A 26,147-nucleotide genomic window follows, 5' to 3' on the forward strand; every position below is an offset into this window, starting at 1 on the left:
CTTTTTTTAAGGTCATATGCAGTCAGTGCATAAAATGTGTGCATTGGTGAGTTAAATGCACAAAATGATTAATATTAAATACTACAGAGGAAGAATGAATGTTCCATATGTGAGGATGAGAGGGCTTAGTCTGAATGGAGAATGTAAAATGAAAGTAATTTCACAGTCTGACTCTACAGCCGGTGTGACATTCCTCACTATTCAAACCACACCGGGCACCTTCAAAGCACCCTGTTACCAACCATACGAGTAGTACTTTTACCTCACACGCACACACACACACACTTTCCAATAAAAGACTCTTCTTTTCTTTCAGTAAATGTGTAAAATAAAAATATTTTCTATTTCCAATCATTCATGGGTACATTTGTAGAGATACAAGTAACAGTACATCAAACAAAGTCAAGCCAACGCCTCTAAAGAGCTCTACTTTGCCCTTTAGCAGCTAAATAAAAACAATGCCACCTTTAACAGTGGGAAAATCCAAGTGCATGCTGGCAAAACTTGTACTCGTGACTGTCTGAAATCCAGATATTCAAAATTACTCATGATGATAATACAGTAGCAAAATATTACATATCAAGAAAGAAAGGCTAACAAAGAGGTTTTTTTAAGACATGATTACAGAAACAAAGTAATCAAACTGCACAACTTTATAGAGAGACTAGTAACAAACAGACCCCTCTTAAAAGTGAGTCCTTCAAAGCTAAGGAAGAGAAAGAATGTACAGCACTAGTCAAAAGTTTAGACGCACCTTCCCATTCAACTTGAATGAGAAAGTGGGTCTAAGTTTTTTGACTGGTTCTGTATCTGTTTTCAGCATGTGTAGGTTGTGTAATCTGTGGGGACACAGGCAGTGAGTGACAATCGAAAAGATCAGTCCATTCAGGTCTTATTCATGGCAATAGTACACATGTTTGAAACTTAGCCCATAAATGACTCCTGGTTAAGATAAGCCGTGGCTTTTCACGATCCTGCAGCGGTCCAGAGAGCTGCAGAGTACAACCAGTCTGTGAAAGCTCATTCAGTCAAGTCAAAAAAAAATCTGGGATATCCTGTCCAAAAAAAAAAGAAGGGGGGGGGGAAATGTGAACGACTCGTGGGAACTTGTACACCACGACTTTGTGAGTAGGCTTGGATTTAGTATAAAAAATATCTTTCCCCCTGTCTTTGAGTTCTTCTGTTTTTTTCCCCCCACGTCACATCGATCGGGCCAACCTGTAAGAAGAACGGCACCAGTGAAATGACAGGAAACCCCCATTTCCCTTCAATTTCACTGTTGTGGTAGGAAAACACTCAATCCTTATGTTTGACAGTAAAAACGGACAATGCATGTATTATTAACCATTATATTTATACTTAAATAAGCATAAATGTTAATATTGTACCTAGTTGCCATTCACTTGCGTTGACGGTCTTCCTCCGTGGTCGATTGCTGCCCTTTCTCTACTGCGATTCTCTCGTTCCTCGTCTTCCTCATCCCTCTCCTCATTGCCACTGTGGTTCTTACAATATAGTCTAAAAACACAACAGCGTTATTTAATCATTGTGAAAGCACTAATGCAAACCAGTGATAACAACAACCCGTTATCTGTCACTGGTATCTCTAATCATAAAAAGATACAATATACACTATAGTCCAACAATATGTTCTCACTATGTTATCTCTGTGAAAGGATTTTATTTGAACTATATCAGTTGACTCACTTGTAGATACCACGCGCCATGTTTTCTATGTACTTGGCTTTGTCCTGCACGCCGCAGTGATAGTGGTAGGTCTTCACACATGCTTTGATTTCACACCCAATGGTAGCACCCAACTGAGTGCAGAGTGTGCATTTCTGGAAAAGAAAAGAGCAATTTATTTGATGAAAATCACAAATATAAAAATATATATTTTTATAAATAATTAGAAACTGAAAGATAGAAAAATATTCCAACCATTCTTTTTCCCCTCTTGATTTCTTGGATGACCGTTTTCACGTCAAAGTTCCCGAATTCAGCCCGCGATGTGGTGGTCAGCTGGACCGTTCCCGACGAAAAAAGCTGCAATGAATCATAGCAAACAAAAAAAGATGTAATGATGAAATAGAGGTCTCTATGCTTTGCAACAAACTGTACAATGAAATGCTCACACACACACACACACACACTCCATCTTACCATGCACTTGTAGTGTGCTGCCACCTTTTTGGAGTTATCGCTATGAAGCATGCCCCTTGTTTCATTCTCTTCCTCACCGGCGTGGCAGAAGCCGCAGCGCTGGCCGCTTTCTCCCGGGCTTGACCGCAGAGGTGACCTATCCCGCTATAAAACACACAGAACACAACTCAGACCCTACTAACAGAGGCTACATGCGACTTCATGGACTGTCTTCACAAACAGGTGTGCTGACTTACGTGGGAAGAGCTCTCTTCGTCTGCCGCCTGCGAGGAGGTGGAGCGAGTGTCTTCTGATTGGCCGCGAGATCCCACCTTCGCTCTGCCCTTCTCGAACCTTCCTCTGCCCCTGCCTTGTGAAGGCGATGAGTCCGAATCGTTGGCCACACCTTCTTCCTCATCTGGTAACAAGAAGACAATCGCTCTTAAAAGGGGAACGCTGCTGATTTTACACAGAGACTACTAGTTTGAAAATGAAAATTCAGGGGTGTGGAGATATGGTGCGTTCCATTTGTACTCAGAAGTTGCAATTATAAGTTCCAAGTCAGAAATTTCAACTAGAACGCGCCCTGAAGTTGGATTTAAAACTCTGAAGGCACCTCACCAGCCCGTGCATCAACATTATGAAAGTTGTAGTAATATTAGCAATTCTGTCCTATTTGTGTCTCATTAAATCAGTCATACACACAGCACTATCCAACTTCTATCTGTAGACACGTAAAAATCAGATTAGGAACTCAAATGAGACAAAATGTAAGCAGATAAAATCACAATTATCACCATATTACTGGTGAGTAAATGAAAAATACATCTGGAATCCTGGTGTTTCTATTTGTGTAGTGTTTGAAAGCAAAAACAGACATCCAGCTGTGAATCTGATTATCTGTGCATCCGAGTAGTATGACAGATGTTTACCTTGAATGCCATCCTGAGAAGCATCCCGGTGTTTGCGACAGTAAACGCTGCATTAAGGAGCAAAAAGAATAAAGTTTTATTTAAATTGACATGACATGAGAACAGTATTTAGAGCACGCTGACATGCAGAGGAGTTTAAAAGTGACTTACAGGTAAATCCCTTGTGAGGGATTCTCTTTGATCTGGGCTTTGTCCTTCACAGCGCAGTAATAGTGATACGTCCTCCGGCACGTCTTCACGTCGCAGCCGATGGTAGCGCCCGGCCGGTGACATGAAGAACACATCTGTCGGAGGGAAGAAAAGACAGCTGCGGCTTTCAGAGAAACTTGGCCGAGCGTGACCGTGTGTGCATGTGTAGCTCCACAAGCTTTTGATGTCCAATCCGTGATGAACAATAGCTGACAACCAAAAATGTGATTTTAATTCCATTAGTAATGTGAAGTGTGATTTTTCCCAGCGTGGGACGGAATAAAAATTTCTCCACAAAGACCACTCGGACTGATGGACGAACACAAAAGGCCGTATGCAAATATCATAAAACACTGCTCCCTGTGGGGACCTTTTTATGCAATTCAGCAGGGAAGAACACACACAGGTACAAATCATGAGTAAAAAAACAGCAGAAAGAAGAAGAGAAAGCTAAATATTAATAAAGCTGAAAAGTATAATCTAAACGTTTTTATGATTATGCAGACTTGCAGACACATTTATGGATTCATTTAGATAATGCATTTGTCTTTAAATTGTACATGCAGATGTAATAATGTAAAACCATATTGCTGCATGTCTACAGTACATTAGTAAACACACTGCTTACAGATATGTGTATAAATGAACGCTTTGCTTGCAAATATATGGATCATCTTTCACAGTGTGGTGTCAAAGTTTCATACATAATAATCATGATGTAGATTGCATGAGCTAAAGGAAGCGCGATGAAAATTAATTAATTTACAGAAACATGTATGCAAATTAAACGAGATGTGCTGCAAATTAGATGAAGCCGCACCTCGGTGTCAGACTCCTTTGATATTCACACAGGCAGGAATAAAAACAGCACAATCTTACAAACAGACAGCTGCAGTGCATCCCATTAACATTCAGTGTCTGACACACACACACACACACACACACACACACACACACACACACACACACACACACACACACACACACCTACACACACACACACACACACACACACACACACACACACACACACACACACACACACACACAGGTACAAACTGAGTCTAAGTCTTCTTCACGCAGTCTCATTTCCCCAGCTAAACACACACATACACGCAGCACTCCTGGCTTACAGAGAACCCATCCTTCAGGAGTTTGTTGGATTTAAGGAGGAATAAATACTACTAACTGTTCAATCTGACCCGTTGAACTCTAAATCTTAAATTCTACAACAAAAGCTTATGTTCCCAGATAGAAAACATGAGAGGGAGATTTCATGTAATGCTATTAGCGATGTTGTGATTCGTATTATTGCAAAAACTCTCTTTAGTTCGCCAAAGCGTCCCGTTCCATGACGTGAAATCGAAAGCTGAAACAAAGTGATGTACAACCTGCAGCTATTAGTGATGTTCTTCTATAAAATAACTGTTTGCTCCCAATATTATGTACATTAAAAAAGCTCAGATGATTTATAATCTGCACATGAAATATCTCAGAACTACATGGCTCCTTGTTCCAATGGTCCACTGAGAAGAAAAGAAGCCCATACTCACCAATTTATTTCCCCTCTTGATCTCCTTTTTCACATCCGCGATGGAAAACCCTCCAATATTTTCATTTTCAGAGTGAGATGTGACCAGAGCAGAGGAGAAAAGCTACATGCAAGAAATCAGAAAACAAATATGGAGTAAGTTGTGTTGTCTTTTTTCCTCTCACGCACACCGATGTACAGTAAACTGTGACTATGATGATGGTAAAACACAGTTTCTTAAAGGGTTGCTATGTATAAAAGAGATTGTTAATTGAATTAATCAACTGATTAATAATGTCAGACAGTGATGAGACTAATCAGAAAATACTACAACTGCCATTTTTTCTAGTATACTTTTAAGTTAATGTATCAAGAATAACCGGCTTATTTCCACCATGAAAATGTGTTCTCCCCCCCCCCATATTTTCTCACTTTTATTTGGTGAAATACATCATTTTTGTAAAACTTTTACTCTTTCTGAACAAACAACACAATAAATATAAACAAGAAAAAAGACAATATCCTCCTTTGGCAGAGCTGCTCACAATGACTATGTTTTAAAAGGATCAGCGGCTATGAGGCTTGAAACCACTCTGATGTCCTCACCATGCACTTGTGGTGGGCTGCCACCTTCTGGCTGTCGGACAACAGCAGCTGCCCGCACTCCTTGTCCCGGTTGGTTCGGCAGAAGGCACATTTCAGCAGCCGCGATGCAGCTCCTTTCCTCTGTCCTGACATGGCTGAAGCCCTTTTTTTTGTATGCCCGAGTTTCTAATGAGAAAAATAAAAGAACACACAAATGATTAAAGTAGCAATAACAAAAGAACTTTACATTGCATGTGAGGGTTAATCCTTTTTTTAAATATTAGAAGAAGTTATAAAAGCCGTTGTCTAGTCAAAAATATTCCAGTAACAATGCCTTGTCTTATATCATTAAAGCAGCTGAAGTTATACACATAATCATAGTTCATATCTGATTCAAGCTGCATACCAGATGACTTTTTATTGCAAACAGTACATGTGATTTTTTTTTCTTCACAAAGTTGATCAAAGTGATGATGACAACAGTAGTGCAATATGATATCAATAAGATAACATGACAACCAGATGTTCAGATCATAAATGTGTTCATAATTAGGCATAAATGTTCATTAATGTAAAAATCTGCATCACTGTTCATTATCGGGATGTAAAACACCCATTACATATTCAAATGTAGGAGAATAAACTGTGTCATGGAAATCTGTTTGTTTTTCTTATTTCAACTAAATAAAAAAGTGAGTATTGTGAAATAATGAATAAAATAAAAATCTGGGAAATGAGCCATTAGAAACGCTTTCCCAGAAACAGCTGGAAACAAAACTTTTGACTCAACTACCACTTCGAGTGGCTCCAAAATAGCAACCAAAGTCACAAAAGAAGAGCAGTGTGTCCTGAAAACGCTGTTAAAAGCAACTGACTTGCTCAGCAAAGCCTCTGATGGATCACACATGGGGCCCACACGTTCGCTTGCGGGACAAAAGCTTGAAACTTTGCCTACTTTTGATGCTGGTTCATTTAGACTGACTGAGCTACGGAGAGCTTTCCCATTGCCTGCAGCGTGATCACTATTTTTCTTTTAAATCAAGAGGATGCTACAATTGCTGACAAATGCCAAAATTTCGGGAGATCTTTTGATTGTCAAAATTGTTGTTTTGTGTATATGCGTCCAAGGTGTCTATTCTGGCCGAGTCAGCATAACGCAGGCCTGGAATAACGACATTCACCAAGCATCCCTGCTCTAATGTGATTAAACTGGAACATGAAGGGAAATCAGCAGCAGGACTCAAGGATCAGTTGGACTGGATCTAAGTTAATGAACAAGGAGCAACCCAGTTTACCTCAGACACAGACACAGACTAACACACACACAGGGACTGTTTAAAACACCCCCTCCACCCCCTCCTTACATGAGTAATTTTGCTGAAAATGATGCAACATGTTTCTAATTTAACATTCACAGTCTTCTCCACTATATCTTATCTGCCCCAACTTGCATCCTTCCTTAAAAACAAACCTGATTCTGTGGGAAAATGGTGTTATATTGGTGTGATGATAAGCAGTTTGCCTTGAAGACACACACACACACAGAGACACATCACCAGGAACTACGTTGATTTACACAATTGTGTTAACATTGTATCATCCCCCAGCTGCATTTTTAATTAAAAACTTTTAAATATGCTTTAAACATTTGCTTGAAAAATCAGACAAGATTGGTTGCAAATCATCACTGTGTTACAAATAGAGGAGTGGATCAACCCTCCAAAATGTGTGCTGTCATTTGCACAGATCAGTCTATTTGATGTAGTCCACATTGTAGCTGCAGGCGCCACGGATACATTAAATATGATGATTAAAAGAGATTCACTCCGTCCACACAGAAAGTGGGTGTTTTAAAAAAAAAAAATCACAATAGCAGTGTGCTGCGACGCCTTGATAGAGCCATTACTGCCATGATAGCAGGGCCAGGATTTCACTGCGGCGGCTACAGCGCTACAGAGCCGGCGTGCAAACACACAATACCGCCCGTGTAAATAACACTAAATATCCTATATTTCAGCCTTATGCTCCCCACTGAAACGCTCTCATGTCTCATTTGTTAACTATACGGCGATGTTGTGGCCGACGTGTAGCTAGAGCAAGTGAAACGTGAAAACTCCTCCAGATTTCTCTTACAAAGTTTTGAATTAAAGGGGGTGTGTGTCTCTTTCTCAAGTGAAAACTATCTCCAACTGAAAACTATTTTCACTAAGAACATCTCAACGCCCCGAAAACCATCTCAAGGCCTTTTCATGCAGGGAAATAAACGTCGGTGGAAGGAAAATATGACACTCGGACTTTGTGTGTCTGCGTGAACCTCGAAAAAACTGCGATAATTTCCCTTTAAATGTGGGAAATTATCCTGACAGGCGCGGGTCTTTGCAAACCGTTTCGAAGGCAGAGCGCCATACGTGATGTCTCCCTGCGAAAAGAGAGCAGCTTGGCTTGTCCGCCAGCAGAGAGACGGCCTGAGACGACTACAGGCCACAAAACACAGCGGCTACCACATAGCTGCTCATACACAGCTCACATCTTACCTGCTTCTATAGTTTTATGGCGCCGAGACGTTAAGAAGATGTAAACGTGTTCCGGGCAGCAGCTGTATTTCTCTCCCGTCCTTCACAAGCTATCGTGTGCTTCTTTCACACTAGCATCAAGCTAGCTGCAGCCGCCATGACAGCCTCACTTCCGGTTGTGGCTTTCACCATAAAAGTCCTGTTGGCGAGTTTGCGTTTGCGATGCTTTAAAGGTGAAAAGCTGAAGGAAGCTAATGATGTAGACTCTGAGAGCATTTGATTAAAAATACCCCACGGAAATGACTCAATTTGAACTATCGATATCCCCAAAGAAGCTAATATGACTTTGACTTTGTATAATAATAATATAATAATAATAATAACTTTATTTATATATCACCTTTAAAAAAAAATGTACAATGTGCTTTTACAGACAAAGCAAAAGCAGCAAATTACAAAGCAAAAGCAGTACAGTAAATATGATAGTGTAAAATAAAATGATATAAAAGACAGCAGCAATAAACAACCAGATAAACAACATCATATAAAAGCTAGTCTGTAGAAATGAGTTTTAAGAAGTGATTTAAAAGAAGTTACTGATTCTGCTAGCCTTATTTCCTTAGGTAGTTCACTCCAAAGCCGAGGGGCCCTAATGGCGAAAGCACGGTCCCCTCTAGATTTCAACCTCGACTTTGGAACAGCCAGAAGGGCCCCACCTGAGGATCTAAGGCTGCGGGCGGCTCATATGGAGTCAATATGTCTGCTATGTAGCTTGGAGCTAGACCTAGGTGTGCTTTAAAAGTAATCAGTAAAATCTTAAAATCAATTCTAAAATAAACAGGGAGCCAATGAAGAGAAGCGAGGATTGGGGTGATGTGATGTCACCTGTTAAAACCAGTAAGAAGCCACTAGCTATGTCAGATTTGTTGCAGGTCCTTTCAGGTGTGTTAGTCACAAAAACTGCTGTCTATTTTATGTGGAATTGCTTAAACCTACATTGTGAAACTTTTACATATAAATAAAAGTTCATTACATTCAAGTCGTTGCCAACTGAGTTCACACAGTGCTGATTAAGTTTATCACCAACAGAAACATCTATCTGTATCTCACAGTATACCTGAGTTTTCTGTCTGGTGTCAGGTTTGATATTCCCACCCTGGACTTATAAAGTACCACTGCAGAGCATGTGCACAAGCGACTTCCTAGACTTTCCAGATGTTATTGGACTAAATGAATAAAATTCTGGTAGTGAAACGATTCATTTCATGGGGCTTGTGTGACACCCAAAACAATTTAGCCAAAGCAGTAGTGATGGAGTGGGCAACAAAGGAGCCTATGACGTAAGCACGTTATGACAGTGTTTTCTTAATTACTCTTACTGCCAAAAGGGAGAGACAAAGGTCCCACACTCCAGCTTTAGATAAAGGTGCAATATATGACATTCAGCCCCACTAGATGTCGCACTAGAGCACCAGCATCTTAGACGAAAGAAAATGTACGTGTTATTAAAAAAAAGCGGTCGCTGAACCAACAGCTCATGAAACTCAGATCAAACTGTCAAAAACTACAGTGCTGATCAAATTTGGATCAAGACTGTCGAGGGGGGCGTGGTTATGGCGCTGAACTGAGCAGACGTCTTTTTGTGAGCTCCTGGCTATATTCTTGAAGAATCCTGTAAACTTTCCTTTAACTGCACAAACAGTGATAACTTTCATTCGTGGCGACTTGATACTGCATACCCGCGACAATATGCCGAAAAAAAAACAAATCTAAAGCACACCTTTCTCAGTGTGAAGAAGACGACGTCTCAGATGCTATTAGCTTAGCTAACTCAGAGTGTGATGCTAGCCTCGTGCGACTGCCTCGTGAGGACTACGTGGACACTGGATCGGCCCAAAACATGGACGTCATTCAGATACTCGATGGGATCAGAAATGACTTTTCCACAAAGATTGATGTGGTCCTTAAAGCCATTCAAGACGTTAAGAGGGACGTGCAGGACTTCTCGACGCGCATGGATGAAGCAGAAGTGCGCATTAGCACCGTAGAAGACACAGTCAACTCAGAGAAAGGCAAGGCTGACGCGCTAGCTAAACAGGTGTCTCTCCTCACAAACAAACTTGACGAGCTCGAAAACCGCTCGCGTCGTTCAAACCTACGGATAGTTAACGTGCCGGAGAAGATGGAAGGAAACGACGCGGTAGCTTTCCTGGAGAAGTGGCTCCCAGAAGTGCTGGGACCAGCAACATTCCCGAGTCCACCTCTCATTGAAAGAGCACACAGGTTGCCCGGCCGGACGCAACCTAATCGATCGACCACACCGAGGGTCATCATCGTGAAGTTTTTAAACTTCCAGGATAAAGTCCGTGTGATGCGAGCTTCCAGGGCCAAAGGCAAAGTTATCTACGCCGGTCAAGTGATCATGTTCTTCCCGGATCTTTCGGCGGAGCTCCACCGTCGCAGGAGGGGTTTCGACCAGGTGAAACAGCAGCTGAGGTCGATGAACATACGGTACGGAATAATTTACCCAGCCAAGCTACGAGTGTCGTCTGATGGACAAACACGTGAGTTTGAAACCCCAGCAGATGCTGAAAAATTCATCAAAGGGTTACAGAACACAGAGGACTCACAGGTGAACTAAAATGAACTGCTGAATCCTTTATAATCCACCTATAACAGCTATAGCTTGTTATTGATGGCTTTATGGGCCAGTAACACACACACGTGAATGCTGTTTATTCTCTTTTTTCTGTGGAGACTTTTCTGTTTTGTATAGGCTACATAATTGTATTATTCCCTCAGTCTCCTCAGATGTAAATACGCTTTTTATTTACTATTTATACAGAGACTACCACGCGCCCTTTTTAAGTGGGCTGTCACTCGTTTTGTTTTGTTTTTTGAAAAGTGGTTATTCAGTGTACTGTCGGCCTTCCCGAATGGAAGTTAAGCTGCAAGAAAGACTAGATGAACATACTTGTTTGTGTATATATATATACATATATTTTTTTTAATTTTTTTTTTGCCAGGGGACACAATTGTCCTGTTTATGTTGTTCGGTCTGTTATTAGGACTGCTTGGTTTGGTCTAACTGCTCCCTTGTTTACACTGGATCAGTGTGTGCACTTAACTGCACCCCAAGGTCAGGGGGAGGGTGGGGAAAGGACTGTCTTGTTCAGGTTGACAGCTAAGGGGTATTGTTCATGGCAGGGTTTAAGTGTTTTTTTTTTTTTTTTTTTTTGTTTTTTTTTTTTTTGTTTGTTTGTTTTTTTTTTTCTTCTTTCTTTCTTTCACATCATGTGGTATTCTACAGGTACAAAAAGCTCCCAAAATGTCACATAGAGATGCTCATCAGGTTTACCAACAACTAAAAGATGATTCTATGCTGTACAATCTGGTGTATTAGTAAGATTAGATGACTGCAAATAAGAATTTTAAATTCACTTCATGGAATGTTAGAGGGATGGTAAAGTTGACTAAATTAAAACAGGTAATTACCAGGCTTAAACAACTTAAGTCATCAATAGTGTTTATCCAGGAAACTCATTTACTCAGAGAGGACTTAGTGAAAGTACGTAGGAGATGGCCAGGCAAAGTAGTAGCATCCTGTTTCCCTTCTCATTCGAGAGGGGTTATGGTGTTAATTCATAATTCGGTGCCTTTTCAAATAAATAACACTATTTATGATAAAACTGGTAGATATTTGGTGGTTCAAGGGACTCTCTTGAGAGAAAGTATTAATTTGGTTAATATATATGGCCCAAACGATGATAACCCATCATTTTTTGAGAATTTATTTTTGCTTTTGGCCACCCTCCCTGGTAAGATAATATTGGCAGGTGACTTAAATTGTGCTTTAGACCCGAAACTGGATCGCTCTGCAGGGATAGATACATCCCATTCCCAAACAAGAAAGAAAATTCAACAATATATGAAAGACCTGAACCTTTGTGATCCTTGGAGAAATCAAAACCCCAACAAAAGAGAATTCTCATGCTACTCGGCAGTATTTAAAACCCACTCCCGAATAGATTATTTTTTAATTTCCTCATCTCTGCTACCTAGTATAACAAATTGTGTATATGATAGTATTGTTTTATCTGATCATGCCCCAACCTCACTATTTTACAACGTCGAACAAGTGTATAGACATCCAACCAAGTGGCGATTACACCCTAAATGGTTACAAGATTCTGACTTTATAAAATTTGTAGGAGAACATATTGATCTCTACTTCTCTATAAATACGAATCAAACATCTGCAACCATTAGATGGGAAGCTTTTAAAGCATATATTAGAGGACAAATGATAAGCTTCACCAGCTCTAAATTTAACAAATTCAAACAGAATATGAATGAATTAGACTCAAAAATTAGAGAATTAGAGAGAGAGGTTAGCATAGATAATTCGACACAAAAAAAACAAGAATTACTGACCCTTAAAGCAAAATATGAGGAGCTCTCCATGCTTAAGGCTGAGGATGGTATAATAAGACTGAAACAAACTTTTTATGATCAGGGCGAAAAGCCAGGTAAACTGCTAGCCTGGCAGATTAAGAAAATTGAATCTGACAGAGCCATCAATACAATTAGGAATGAACAAGGAGAATTAACTACAGATCCCACAGAAATCAATAACACCTTTGTCTCATATTATAAAACCCTTTATAATTCTGACAACCCTCGAGACCTGGTAAACCAAAACAATTTCCTCGATGGATTGGTCATTCCCTGTATTTCTGAGAGTACAAAAACTGAACTAGAGAGGGAATTAAATTTGAATGACATTTCTAACGCCATTACAAACATGAGAGGAGGTAAAGCTTCGGGTCCAGATGGGCTTCCGATAGATATTTACAAATTATTTAAAACAAAATTAATAGCCCCGTTATTAGATGTTTATTTTGAATCCTTTAAAACAGGTTCCCTCCCCGTTTCGTTACGTAGTGCTCTGATCACTCTTATTCTAAAACCAGGCAAAGTGCCAACCGAACGCGGTTCTTATAGACCCATATCACTTTTAAATTCAGATGCAAAGATTATTGCTAAGGTTTTAGCCATGAGACTCGAGAGGGTTCTACCAGCCGTTATACATGGAGACCAGAATGGTTTTGTGCAAAAGCGGCAGGGGTTCCACAATGTGAGGAGAGTTCTTAACATAATTCACGAGTGTGAAGAGTCCCCTGACACTGCAATATTATCAGTCGACGCCGAAAAGGCGTTCGACCGAGTTGAATGGCCCTATCTACTCGAGTTGCTTGGGCGGTTTGGATTTGGTGATTACTTTTGTAGATGGGTCGAAATTTTATTTGTTGACTCCTCTGCAATGGTATCTACTAACTATCTCATCTCTCAGCCTTTTGAGTTATTTCGAGGTACAAGGCAAGGGTCACCAATTTCACCTCTTCTTTTTGTAATAGCCATGGAACCATTAGCAATAGCGATCAGATCACACCCCTTAATTCATGGTATTAAGATTGGGGACTTAGAACACAATACAGCAATGTACGCTGATGATACTATTATATTCTTATCTCAACTTGCAGAATCAATACCATCTCTATTAGAGTTGTTTGGTCAATTTGGGAGTATCTCTGGGTTTAAAGTGAACAAAGAAAAGTCATCTATTATGTTTTTAAATGGAAATGAGAGGAAGAAACCTTTAGTGTCACATCCATTTGTGAATGCCACAGAGGGATTTAAGTACTTGGGCATCAAAATAACCCCTAAAATAAATAATCTTAGTTCAGCCAATTATGAGCCCATGTTACAGGGTGTGACAGAAGAGATCACGAGATGGACAACATTACCTCTTTCTATATTGGGAAGAATAAACATAGTAAAGATGACTATACTACCAAAATTTTTATTTATCTTTCAATCAATTCCACTAGCCCCTCCTCCTTCTTTTTTTCTCAAGACCAGAAAGCTTCTTTCCAATTTCATCTGGAACAATAGGAAGCCAAGACTCAGACTCTCCCTTCTATATCTACCTTATGATAGGGGGGGGCTACAGCTGCCAAATCTAGAATGGTACTATTGGGCTGCTCAGTTGAGGGCCACAATGTTTTGGTTCTCTAAAGATGTTTTCATGCCCTGGTTAGAAATTGAAAAACGGTCCTCAAAAGGTTTGTCATTGAATAGCTATCTATATTCAGCTTCTTTTAAAACATTAAAGAAAGATACTACTAATCCTTTTGTAAAAAACACCATTATTGTTTGGCATGTGGTACAAAAACTGTTGTGTGACTCTCCAGGATTATCCTGTTTCGCCCCGATCTGGGGGAATGCTAACTTCGCCCCGGCAAAGAATGACTTGGGTTTTAAAACGTGGATGAACAAGGGCATAGTAGAATTGCAGGATGTATATGATGATTTTACTCTAATGTCATTCAATGAGTTAAAAGCAAAGTTTGATATACCACAGAAACACTTCTTTAAGTATTTACAACTTCGAAGTTTTATTCTGGCACATTTAAACAACTCGGTGCAACAACCTCCATTATCCACCTTAGAAACACATATTACAAAAAGCTGTTTTGGGAAAAGGCTGGTCTCCCGGTTTTATAATATGCTGGTTGAAAACCATAAGGAAAACTCTGATAGTAAGAGGCGGGAGTGGATACGTGACTTACAAGAAGACATTTCACTCAGTGAATGGGGTAAAATATGTTTAAAAACACATACTCAAACCATCAACACTCGATTGAGAATGATACAATTTAATTGGATAATGCGAATATATATTTCCCCTGTACAATTAAATAAATTTGATCCTAATATACCTGATCTTTGTTATAAGTGTAAAAACCACCAGGGCACATTATTTCATTGTTTATGGAAATGTGAAGAGATTCAAAAGTTTTGGAGCTCAATATTAAAGTATATCTCTCAAATCACTACTTCCCCTGTACCCCTATGCCCTAAGTTATGTATTTTAGGCATTTATCCAGAGGACTGTAATTTATCCGGCAAAGAAAGAAAAATGGTTGATCTTTGTTTACTGCAGGCCAAACGCTGTATTGCATTATGTTGGAAGAATGTTAATGGCCCCTCTTTTACCCAATGGTTGAATAACTTAACATCAAGTTTGGCTCTTGAGAAGCTGACCTATATTGTTAGAAAGAGGGCGTCTGAATTCTATGACGTTTGGAAGATATTTTTGGAACTGTTGAAAGATGGAGATTTGGAGGAGGCAATGGGAGAATGAGATAATAAAAATATTTAATGTGTTGATAGGAGTGTATGATGTAACCTATATTAAGAATATTATTATTATTAATAATTTATTATCATTACCATTTTATATGATTATTTTTTTATTTATGTATTTATTATTTATTGCTCAGTAATTTCTCTGACCAATTTGTCTATTTAATTTATCCCTTTTTAATTATTTATTTTATTATGACAAGTTATTTATTTACTTTTTCTGTATTCTATTAGTATTTTCATTATTATTTGTATTACTGCCATATGTTTTAAGTGTTCTATGTTGTTGTATGAATGTAAAAAACCAATAAAGATATGTTTAAAAAAAAAAAAAAAAGACTGTCACCGCATTGTCTATTTTCTGGCCTTGAATGTTTTCAGAAACACATGTTAGTGTACTGTTTAGCAGTAATATGAGAAACTTTGTGACCCCACCACTGTGTTGAACAAGGATGCGGGAGGACACAGAGCACACGCTGCCAAACCGGTTATCAAAACAAAGAACAGAGAGACTTGAATTACAACACACACGGAGTGAGTGTGATTTCATTCTCTGCTCAGGACCCCCTTACACCACTATATCTTTACAAAGCAAATTGCTGTTTTCTGACATCTAGCGGAGCTGAATGTCGTATATTGCACCTTTAATTTTGAAATATCAATATTCCAAATAGGGGAATATGACTTTAGGGAAGGGTCATGTTGCATGCATTCGGACTAGATAAAAACTAATTATGTCAGATTTCTTATCACAATGAGAGTTGTTGCAGGTAATTTCAGGTCTATTAGTCACAAATACTGTTGTGTATTTTATATGACAATTCATATGGTGCATATTCCTAAAAGAAAAAAGTTGTCTCAATGGGGTGTATAATGAAGCTTTTATGTATAAACTACTTTATGATGTATACTTAAAGAGAACTTAGTAGGTAACTGCACACTGCAGGATGTTGAGGTCAACAAGGGCAGAGGTTAATCACAACAAGTTCATCTGACTGTCAGTTTGGCAGGTGTTCAGAACACACTGCAGTCCTGAGATGGCAAATAAGGATTATTTATGTCTGGAGCAAATAAAAAAGGGTCTAAAGGTGATGTCAGTCATGATTGGTGGTATCAAAAGCCATAGACGAAATGTTAATCAATTCTATAAAATCATTCACTACAGCATGAGGCACCAGTATTTCAGGCACTGCTGAAATAAATTATTATTCTCCAGAAAGGTAAAGTTTTGAGTTGACCAGTGATTCTAGGATTTTGGACAGACAGGACACTTCAGATATAGTCTGATTGTTTAGTGTCATCACCTTAGTGCACTGGAACGACTTGAACTGCTGTTGCTTAACATTGCAAACCACCTCTCATGACATTCAATCAAACCTGTAAAATGAGCTCCAACAAGTATAATAGTATTTAAAAGTTTGGCTAGTATTCAGAAACCATGGAGATGGAGACATTATGTGCTACAACGATCACAAACCTGATGTTTTTCACAAATGTTTTCAACATCTGTATTGGTTTACTGTACGCTTGGAAGAGTGATGAAGGGTGATTTCCACCCACAATGCCAGTCATGAAATGTTGTGGGGATCTCAAATATTATGGGCGTCATATTGGAGTCATGAGGTCCAAAGAATGTTCAACATGTCTCTTACAGCATCTTGCACAATTAGAGACTCAAAAGTCTGAATCAGAAGAGCAAATAAATGGACCAGTTTAAGATTGTGTGTGATGCCACTGTGATGAGTTTCAAACTGAGGAAAACAAACAGTATGTAAGTGCAGAAACAGAGTGGTGAAGTGTTTGTAAGGCACAAAGCAATTTCTGTTTTTTTTCTATTAATATTAGAGTTTAGATAACAGGAAATTGCTTTTTTGGGGTCATATCTGAACCTGGGAGGATTTTACACCTTCAAAGAAGAAGTTTGGCCAAAGAAGTCTTTTGGGTTTGTTTTGGAATAGGAACTTAACATGCTTGAATTGTATGTTAAAGCTAGTCAAGATCCCACAGGTTTTATTGTCACATGCACAGTATCATAGAAGATAGCAGATTTGGCTTCTTTGAGCTCTACTTCTAATTAGAGATAAATATACAAATACAGTACATTGCACATTGGTGCACAGGTGCAGTATTGTACATACAAGTGAAGATATCATGAAATACTGTGTGTTTCAATCAAATATATCCCACAATTATACAAAGAACGTGAGTTATAGGTTTAGTACATCATGAATATATTTTTGTGACTGCTCTGATTAGTTGTTTTTTCACTCCATAAACCAAAATATGTTGAATTGATATTGAAAACTTAAAGCCCCCCCCTTGACTCAAAAATGTGTTTTTCCTCTTTTTTCCTTAAGTTGGATGTTTGACTTTCACGGTGCAGAATGATGTATGTGTAAAGTTTGACTTTTAACATTCATCTGCTGAAAGTAGAAAGTTTCTCTGTGCTCACTGAAAATCTGATTTAAAGGGGTGGGCCTACGAGCAATATTTGTGACATTATAAGAAGTTTGGAAGCCAACCCTGGTCCAATACTCAACTTACAAAAGTGTGATGTGGAAACTTGAAGCCTCCTTTGCACAAACAACAGTATGTGCATATTCATTGATTGTGGATTTTTAAGGATGGAAAAGGAGTAGATGCCATTTTAAGGACTTGTATGTAGGATTTAGTGGCATCTTGTTGTGTGGTTGCAGATAACAAGCTAAATTGTTCTACTAGATGCCACTAAATCCTACACACCGCACCTTTAAGGTTTTTTGTTTTTTTCTACCAGATAATTGAACTTTTTTGTGAAAAAACCTTAACAGGCACAAATGATTTTATAAATATATTATATACACCTTTAACCATGTTGGGAGGGGATCTGTAACGCCAAAGACATTTAATAAAAAGCAATGTTAATTGTAATATAAATTCTGCTGTGCTTTAAAATGCTTTTTCATTCAAATTGCTTGTGATACCAATAATTTCGTATACATACGGTGAGAAGAACTGACTCCAAAGTGACAGGCTCCTAAACAAAAAGTATTTGCCTCATCTTTTCTTAAGAATTCAGGTACGCTTGATTACTGTTACATGTGAGTCCGGTTGTATAGGGTTTTCCTTGTGGGGTTTTCTGTGTCCACCCGCACGAACCAACACGAGCTATGAAACATGCGCACCTCTAGCGGGGAGGGCGTTTTATGTCGTCACTGTGGCGGCTGACGCTGATTGGCTAAAAGTGGTGACAGTCATGTTGTGAAGCAAAACATACCCGCCCAGTGTCCCCGGGATGAGGAGAGGACGAGAGAGAGAACTGCAGCAGAAGGGAACAGGGAAATGAAGTTGTCAGACAGGCCAGCCCAGCAACTCTCTCTTCACAACTAGGCAGCTAGCAAGTTAGGTGACAGACGGTCACGGGAGGAGAGATTTACATGATACAGCACCGCTATGAAGGTCGTCCGTGTGTAGCTACAGTCGGTACGAGTTAGAGCTAACTTCGAGATCTCAGATAACATTTCAAAGTAACCTGACAGTGAGGAAGCAAAGTGGAAACAACTCGCTAGCCTGCCAGCTAACCTTTAGCCTCCGAGCCTCCTTCAGCTTCAAACCTCTGTTCAGTCGGTGAGTCTTGACAGCTTCAGCTGAATATTTCAGCAGTGTGTTGAGTGTGTTTTCTGCGGTGCTCGACGCCGACATACACACGCTATAGTTGTGCTCGTCTCTCGCTAACTGCCAGCTAACTAGGTCACAAGCTAGCTGAACTTTGGTGTAGCTCTGACATTTTCAGCGTCTTTTCCTCCTCGTTTCAGTGGAAAGTTTGCGTGCCATATTTACTGTTCTAATGTTAACGAGGGGAAACTAAAAACCTAATGTAAACTGAGCGTAGGAGTGTTCATGTAGCGCTTCACAGTCGCTCATTATTTCGGAAAACTAACTTGTGCATGTTAATGTTAGCAAAGTCAGCTAGCTGTGTGCTGTTATTGGCTTCAACAAAGTTACTTAACAGTTCACTTTTGAGTATCAACAGTATTTTGAACCTAGCTGCAGCCTGGTGTTCTTCAGGTGTGAGTGTTTCAGCCATTTCCTGATGCACAGAGGTACAGGAAGTTATATAGCATTCAGTAGCACACCAAATAAAACGTTTTATTTCTTTACAGATTGGACTTGGATCACACTCGTTTCAACCATGCCTTTTCCTTTCGGGAAGTCACAGAAGAATCCAGCTGAAATAGTGCGGAGTCTGAAAGAGAATGTGGCATACATGGAAAAGCTGGACGCTGGAGACAGCAAGAAGTGTGAAAAGGTCAGTGATAGTGTTTCCTCTGCCTGTCTTTTACTTTCAAAGCTGCTTCTGTCTTTAAACATTAACTAATAGACCTACTTATTGTCTATTTTTCTGCTAAGGTTGCAGAGGAAGTGTCAAAAAATCTGGCTACCCTGAAGGAGGTACTCTGTGGAACAGGTGACAAGGAGCCTCAGACCGAGGCAGTGGCTCAGCTCGCACAAGAGCTGTACAACACCAACCTCCTGATTGCTCTCATTGCAAATTTGCAGAGGATTGATTTTGAGGTGGGGAAAACGTTCTTCTTTCTGCAATAACTCTGTCTGTTAAAAGTATTGATCACTTTGTGCAGTTAACAAACTAGTTAGTATAGTGTGTACGCCTGACATCTCTGCCCAAAGCATAAATGTCACTGCATATAATTTGCACTCAGTTGGTTGTTTGTTGTTTTTTTTTTGTACAGGGGAAGAAGGATGTGGTTCATTTGTTCAGTAATATTGTGAGACGTCAGATTGGCACCAGAACACCCACGGTAGAATACATTTCTACACACCCTCAGATCCTCTTCATGCTTCTAAAAGGGTAAGTTAATAATGGCAGGCTTCAGGAACTCATTATTTGGTGCGTTAGACATGAGTACTTCTTCCCCATTCACACGCTTTAAAGGCAGTCTACTTTGAGTTGCTTGTAAACTGTTAGATATCGTCAGAAATTACTTAGTTATTCTCTTATTTTCAGCTATAATCACTTTCCCTCAGCATGCCTTGTGATTTTCTACATTACCCAGAATGTGTTCCAACAACTCCCAGAGAACGAGCATGAACTTGTTGCATTCATCTGTGGGTTATAGACGCAGGCAGATGAACAGCGTGATAGCAGAGTGCTGGTTTTACAGCTTCATAATCTGAGTCATCAGGCTCACTCAAAGAGCAACATGTCTTACTGCTGCACTGCATTATGGTCAACTGAGGCTGCTGTCAGTGGATCAAATGCTGTCTTTGTGATTGATTTCTCCTGCTATAACTTTAAAACATTATTGCAAAACGTCCCAGATATAGAGAGTTGACTAGTTTGATTGTTTGCGTTCTGTTTGACAGCATTAAAAGTTTTGAAGGTGGATTTTCCTCCATTTAATACTGATTATTTACTGATTTAATTTGTGTTGTGTTGTTTGCATTTTTTAATTGGCATACATAGATTCATGATACTTCTAATTTACTTGACCCAGAACTGACATGTATTAACCTGTGCAGATACGAGAGCGCAGAGGTGGCTCTGAACTGTGGAATGATGCTGAGAGAGTGCCTGCGTCACGAGCCTCTGGCACGGACGTTGCTCTTCTCTGAAGAGTTGTACTGCTTTTTCCGTTACGTGGAGCTCTCAACCTTTGACATAGCCTCAGACGCTTTTGCCTCATTCAAGGTAAACTCTTTGAATTTCCTTTTGTGTTTCCAGCGTCATGATACTAGCAGCTCTCATCTAACGTCTTGGTCTCTTCTGTTCCCTGTCAGGATCTCCTCACAAGACACAAGATTATGTGTGCAGACTTCCTTGAGAATAACTATGACAGGGTGAGCTTACAAGTGTGTTTCACAACATTTAAGAGAAAACATGTTCATTCTGTATCTAACATACTTTTAAAAATGTGTTATCAGGTGTTTACAGAATACGAGAAACTCCTGCACTCTGACAACTACGTTACTAAACGACAGTCTTTGAAGGTACTGGCTCTGCCTTTCTGCCAAATCTACACACTCTAAACTATAAAATCACGGTTAAGGATTTATTTGAGTCACATATTCTAATAATATTCATATTAATTAATTATATATTACTTTTCAGCTCCTTGGGGAACTTCTCCTGGATAGACACAACTTCACTGTCATGACAAAGTACATCAGTCGGGCAGAGAACTTGAAGCTGATGATGAACTTGCTAAGAGACAACAGCCGGAACATCCAATTTGAGGCGTTCCACGTCTTCAAGGTGTGCACTCAAGCTCATTCAGTTTTAAATCTGCACCATGCTTATGAAAGTGTTACTCAGGAAAATAATAATAAAATAGCCAATGTGGTTTTGGAATTTAAACACTTGTCTTTGGATGAGCAAGTCTGTTTTGTATCCTGCTTTTCATCTGCATGTGTAAAGAAAATATATCCAATGATCATTTGTATTTTTTGTTTGTTTTTATAACCTCTGAATTGTCCGTTCTCTGCCATCTCAGGTATTTGTCGCAAACCCCAATAAGACTCAGCCGGTGCTGGACATACTGCTGAAGAACCAGACCAAGCTAGTGGAATTCCTGAGCCACTTCCAGACAGACAGATCCGAGGATGAGCAGTTCTGTGACGAGAAGAACTATCTGATTAAGCAGATCCGGGACCTGAAGAGGCCCGTGGCACCCGAGGAAGCTTAAGGCGGCAGGTGGTAGAGGTGGTGGCTGGTGCCGCAGAAGGTTAAAGTGAGAGAGTCTGACTGACATGCTCCATTAAGATTTAATGTTAACTACAAAATATAGGAAAAAAAAGTAAATATTACTTCCTTCACTTTCTGTTTTTAGCGTGGATCTGGAGGTGATTTCCATCCAGAAACCTGAGTGGGCCAAGAACTGTTATATAAACCATAGTGCTTCTTTAGTGGTAACAAAATATATTTAGTCTATTCTTGTAATGTTGGACCTTAAACTGTTACCCTTCCACATTGTTGCTGGCAGAGACCTTAGAATGACAAACTTCACCCCATTCACAGCCAACATGAGCTCTGAGCTGTTCCTGAAAGGTTTTTTTTTTTTTTCAGAAACTTGTCTATATTTTAGAGAGTGAAAAACCGGGGAGAAGAAAATATATTATTTTTCTAACGTGTCTTGATGGTAAACAGTAACTCTTTTCTCTGGCCATTGCTTAGTCTAACTAATTGCATAGGTTTGGTTTATTGCCTTATTGTTCGCTGGTCTGTTGTACAGGGAATTTAATTATCTTTAGAAATACGGCTTCGGCACGGTGACGCGTGAATCACATTGGCCAGGTCAGCACATAGTAGTTTTTTGGTGATTAATGTATAGTTAGTAGGCCTTGGGTTGCGTGTGTGTGAGGTTACAGAGGTCAGAAATGGTCCTGCAGTGCTGTACTCGCCAATGCATTAACTGACACAGGAAGAGAGAAAATCAAAACCATAGAGGAATCAATTTATTGTGCTGTGATTTTTTTTTTTTTGGCTCAGCGAGGCTTACATGACTGAAATAGAAACAAGGCATCAGATAATGCTGCAGGGTACCTGCTATCCATTTACTAACATGGACAGCCAGGATATACCAATTGATCTGACTGGGAGCACTCCATTTCACCCTCACATACTGAGCACAGATGGCGCTGATTCATTTAAAACAATGACTTCAACAATTAATTCATGGGTTGATAAACTATTTAATGTCTCCTTTTTTAAAGTATAAGCACTGCTCAACTGAAGAAATAACATTGCAGTTTACTCTGAGGGGGTCGTCCATGAAGATGCATCATAAGTATGTTATACTGACAAATATTATGTTCATATCAGAGCTTTGTTATTTAAAATGAGTTGACAGGTAGAAGAAACTTTTAGACTAAATTCCCTTTTTAATTTGATACATTCAACATCTGCTTCACCTGACTTGGACAGACTGTAGTTGAACTAAATCTGTCTAATCTTGTGTAAACTATCTTCTATTTATACAGTTAAGCCTCTACCAAAAAGAAACTAAGCTGGCAGATGCTTCAACAAACTCACATGATTAGAAAAGTGTTACTTCATTATCTGATATGGTTGTAATATTATTTTTGAATCACTATAACGTGCCTGTGATGGATCAGAAAGCTGCTCCCAAAAATGGTCAAATTACCAACACGCACTGTTTAAACCAAGAATGTACTGGGTGACGAGCACTGAATTTCTTGACTTCCTCACATTTATCACTGATTTTAGATTACTTCAAAAGGATTCTGTTAAATAATTGCCTTATTTCTGCCATTGTAAGTAAAATGGCACATTAGTGATTTCAAAATGTGTTTTCTGTGCACACAGTCTCCTAGTATATACCTCATGGGATTTGAGTTTGCAAATGCTGTGTTCTTTTTTTTCTCTTTCCTTTTCCTTGACAAAATATTTTATTTGACAGTTTAAAAACGCAACAGTGGTTTGTATGCATGCCTGAACTTGATGTATATGTTCAAACTTGAACAGGGACTGCAAACTAGTTTTCACAATGGAAAACTAGACTTTTAAACTTAAATCTTTCATTGGGTGGTGCCACACAAATGTTAATTCATAATGAATTGCAGCGTGGTACCTCGTAATGAATGTTGCCTTATTTAAAGACATTTAATAGATCGTAATGATCATGTAAATTTCCAGAACTCTTAATTTGTTTTTGTTTTTTAAACCAAAGTCGATCTGAAAAGGGAGAAATGGGGGAAATTTCAAATCCCAAATGCATCGCTAGTGTAGTGTAGGTCTGTCAGCTGCATTACGCTCCAAACAGGATCCTGTGAGTGTAAATAAAGTTTTAACAGTGATCAGTAGACAACACTCAAAATAGTGTTTTGGTTGTAGTTAACTGGCTCTTTTTTTTTCTTTTTCTTTTTTAAATTACTCATAACTATTTGGTACACTGCTCCAGACAGTCCTGAGGTCAGTATCAGGCCTTTTAGGACCTATAAAATAATTTGGGAAGCTGTGAATGTGGTACATTATGCACAAGCAGACTGAAGTCCTGCACACAGTGCACTGTCGTGTCAACAGTTTGTGAAAAAAGCTTTTTCTCAAGGTGTGTTTGATTTTCTTAAAATGTCTGGAATTGTGTTCCATTTTTTCCCAAATCATTTATGATATGAAATGTGTGACACAGTTTTCTTAAATGATATTAATACATTGGGCTTAAAGGTGCAGTGTGTAGAATTTAGTGTCATCTAGTGGAACAGACTTGGCAAAATTGATATTCATAATTATGTTTAATTAGTGTATATTCAGCTGAAAAGCTGAGGCATTATGTTAACGTTACTTCATAATTAACTCTTTATATCTACACAGGGAGTAGAGGCCACCATGTTTCTACAGTAGCCCAGAACAGACAAACCAAACTCTGGCTCTAGAGAGGGCCTTTAGCATTTTAAATGAGTTTCATGGCCATCATAGGTTCTTTTTCTTTTCAAGCTGGGAAGGACAGGGGGAGGGCAATTCAGCTCGTCAGGTTGTTGCAATCTGTAACCTCACCACTAGATGCCACAAAATGTGACACACTGCAACTTTAACCCACATACACATTAGTCATTATTAATGTTTCTATGAGCTCAAACAAATGTAAAGTCCCAGTGAAATGGAAGTCAGAGTGTCTTAATCTTCTGAACTGCAGCGTTTTTCCCAGTGACACGGAATATTTGGGCAGTGCACAGTTACAAGAGGGAGTTAAGTTAAATCCTTTGCATTTCATTGGACCACTAAAAAGTTGGCAGGACTGAAAGAGTCAAGTGCAATATGGAGCTACAGAGGACTGTTGGCTCCACCTCCCTCACCTGTTTGATCAGGAGGAGGATGAATGAATTAGACCTCACACACATCTTTTCTATCTGTCTCCATATTGCTCTGTTAGCTACTACAACCTACAAACAGTGAAGTGCGGTTTTATATGACCGGTGCAGCTAGCTACTCTCCCAAAATCACATATGATTGGATGAACTTTTGTAATATAAAAATACTCTAATATGTATTTTTGATGTTTATTTGGCATAGAAGAGTTAAACAACACAGGGACTCAGGATTAAAACTGGGAAAATGTATTCTTCATTTCACTGGAACTTAAGAGTGAAACCGGCTTTCCTCTGTAATAATATCCATTTGAAAGAAATCCCCTGAAATATCACCACACTGACTGTGTAAATATTCATCCAAACTCTGATCAAACATGAGTCCGTTCATGACGTGCACTTTGGGAAGTATCTGCTGTACACAGCCATCCCACCAGAGGGAGCTGTCGCCAACAATTGGCACCTTGTATTAGTTGTACAAACAAAAACATTTCATGTTTCTATAACCCTACCTCTAATTATGACTATATATAAATCACTGGCAATATTATTACAAATTCCGTAAAATCAATGCTATATATTTCTTGATTTATAGGTTTCTGTTTAAATATTTGTTGTGCTTTCTTTCTTCTTTTTTTTTTTTTACTCTATTCCTTCTCTCCCCCTTCCACCTCCTCTATCTTTCTCCACACTCCGGATATTTTCTTTATTTACTATGGGAGCAAATTATGTGTACATAACTTTATAAAGGAAAAAAGTGTGAAAGCATTCATGAAAATAAAACTTTATGGCAATTTATTTGTGTGTGGTGTTAATAAAATTGTTTTAGACAATTGAACACAGCCACAAGAAGAGATGATGGGGGTAAAATTCAGGAGGACACTTCTTCCAATAAAATGTACCTTTATCTCCATAATTACCATTTGCATCTGCTCCAACTTATTTATCCAGAACTCTATATGAATATAGACACAAATAACCCCTCCTCCTTCTCCTCCTCCTGGTTGCAGCTCTGTGTATGGAGCCGTTCAAAACACTGGGACACATTCCAGCCTACCAGGAGGTATCCAACATGAGGCCTGTTCAATAGGCTGGCAGGCTATTGTCTGCCTGGAGGTCAATTATAATTTGTGCAAAGTTGAATCAACCAAAGACACATCATCGCTGACTTCATAAGACCGTGATTCATTTGATTTAAAAAGCCAAAATGACCCTCTATCATTA

At 39.1% G+C, this 26,147-nt stretch overlaps 2 protein-coding genes across 2 annotated transcripts; one reads left to right on the plus strand and one right to left on the minus strand.

The window, feature by feature from the left end:
* Nucleotides 1–362: 362 nt before the first annotated feature.
* Nucleotides 363–8,108, minus strand: phf6 (PHD finger protein 6). Its single transcript, XM_062426287.1, has 11 exons — nucleotides 7,914–8,108; nucleotides 5,401–5,565; nucleotides 4,817–4,918; nucleotides 3,225–3,358; nucleotides 3,075–3,121; nucleotides 2,400–2,560; nucleotides 2,164–2,307; nucleotides 1,942–2,046; nucleotides 1,708–1,841; nucleotides 1,389–1,518; nucleotides 363–1,218 (listed from the first exon to the last, which is right to left on the minus strand). The coding sequence occupies exons 2-10, from the start codon at nucleotides 5,530–5,532 to the stop codon at nucleotides 1,389–1,391; spliced, it is 1,089 nt and encodes a 362-aa protein (XP_062282271.1). The 5' UTR covers nucleotides 5,533–5,565; nucleotides 7,914–8,108; the 3' UTR covers nucleotides 363–1,218.
* A 10,315-nt stretch (nucleotides 8,109–18,423) lies between these two features.
* On the plus strand, nucleotides 18,424–23,177 carry cab39l1 (calcium binding protein 39, like 1). Its single transcript, XM_062425978.1, has 9 exons — nucleotides 18,424–18,707; nucleotides 19,244–19,389; nucleotides 19,491–19,655; nucleotides 19,832–19,950; nucleotides 20,622–20,790; nucleotides 20,880–20,939; nucleotides 21,024–21,089; nucleotides 21,211–21,354; nucleotides 21,593–23,177. Exons 2-9 carry the CDS (start codon nucleotides 19,273–19,275, stop codon nucleotides 21,782–21,784), a joined length of 1,032 nt encoding a protein of 343 aa, XP_062281962.1. The 5' UTR covers nucleotides 18,424–18,707; nucleotides 19,244–19,272; the 3' UTR covers nucleotides 21,785–23,177.
* Nucleotides 23,178–26,147: the final 2,970 nt, after the last annotated feature.

Source organism: Scomber scombrus, chromosome 9 (genome assembly GCF_963691925.1).
Source record: "Scomber scombrus chromosome 9, fScoSco1.1, whole genome shotgun sequence".
Classification (NCBI taxonomy): Eukaryota; Metazoa; Chordata; class Actinopteri; order Scombriformes; family Scombridae; genus Scomber; species Scomber scombrus.

Coding starts and splice junctions, on each gene's coding strand:
- phf6 (XM_062426287.1), bottom strand. CDS start 5,532: ATGTCAGGACAGAGGAAAGGAGCTGCATCGCGGCTGCTGAAATGTGCC. Junction 4,919..5,400: donor CAGCCCACCACAAGTGCATG/GTGAGGACATCA, acceptor TCTTGCATGTAG/CTTTTCTCCTCTGCTCTGGT. Junction 1,519..1,707: donor ATGGCGCGTGGTATCTACAA/GTGAGTCAACTG, acceptor TTGTGTTTTTAG/ACTATATTGTAAGAACCACA.
- cab39l1 (XM_062425978.1), top strand. CDS start 19,273: ATGCCTTTTCCTTTCGGGAAGTCACAGAAGAATCCAGCTGAAATAGTG. Junction 19,951..20,621: donor CTCTTCATGCTTCTAAAAGG/GTAAGTTAATAA, acceptor TAACCTGTGCAG/ATACGAGAGCGCAGAGGTGG. Junction 20,940..21,023: donor TTGAGAATAACTATGACAGG/GTGAGCTTACAA, acceptor ATGTGTTATCAG/GTGTTTACAGAATACGAGAA.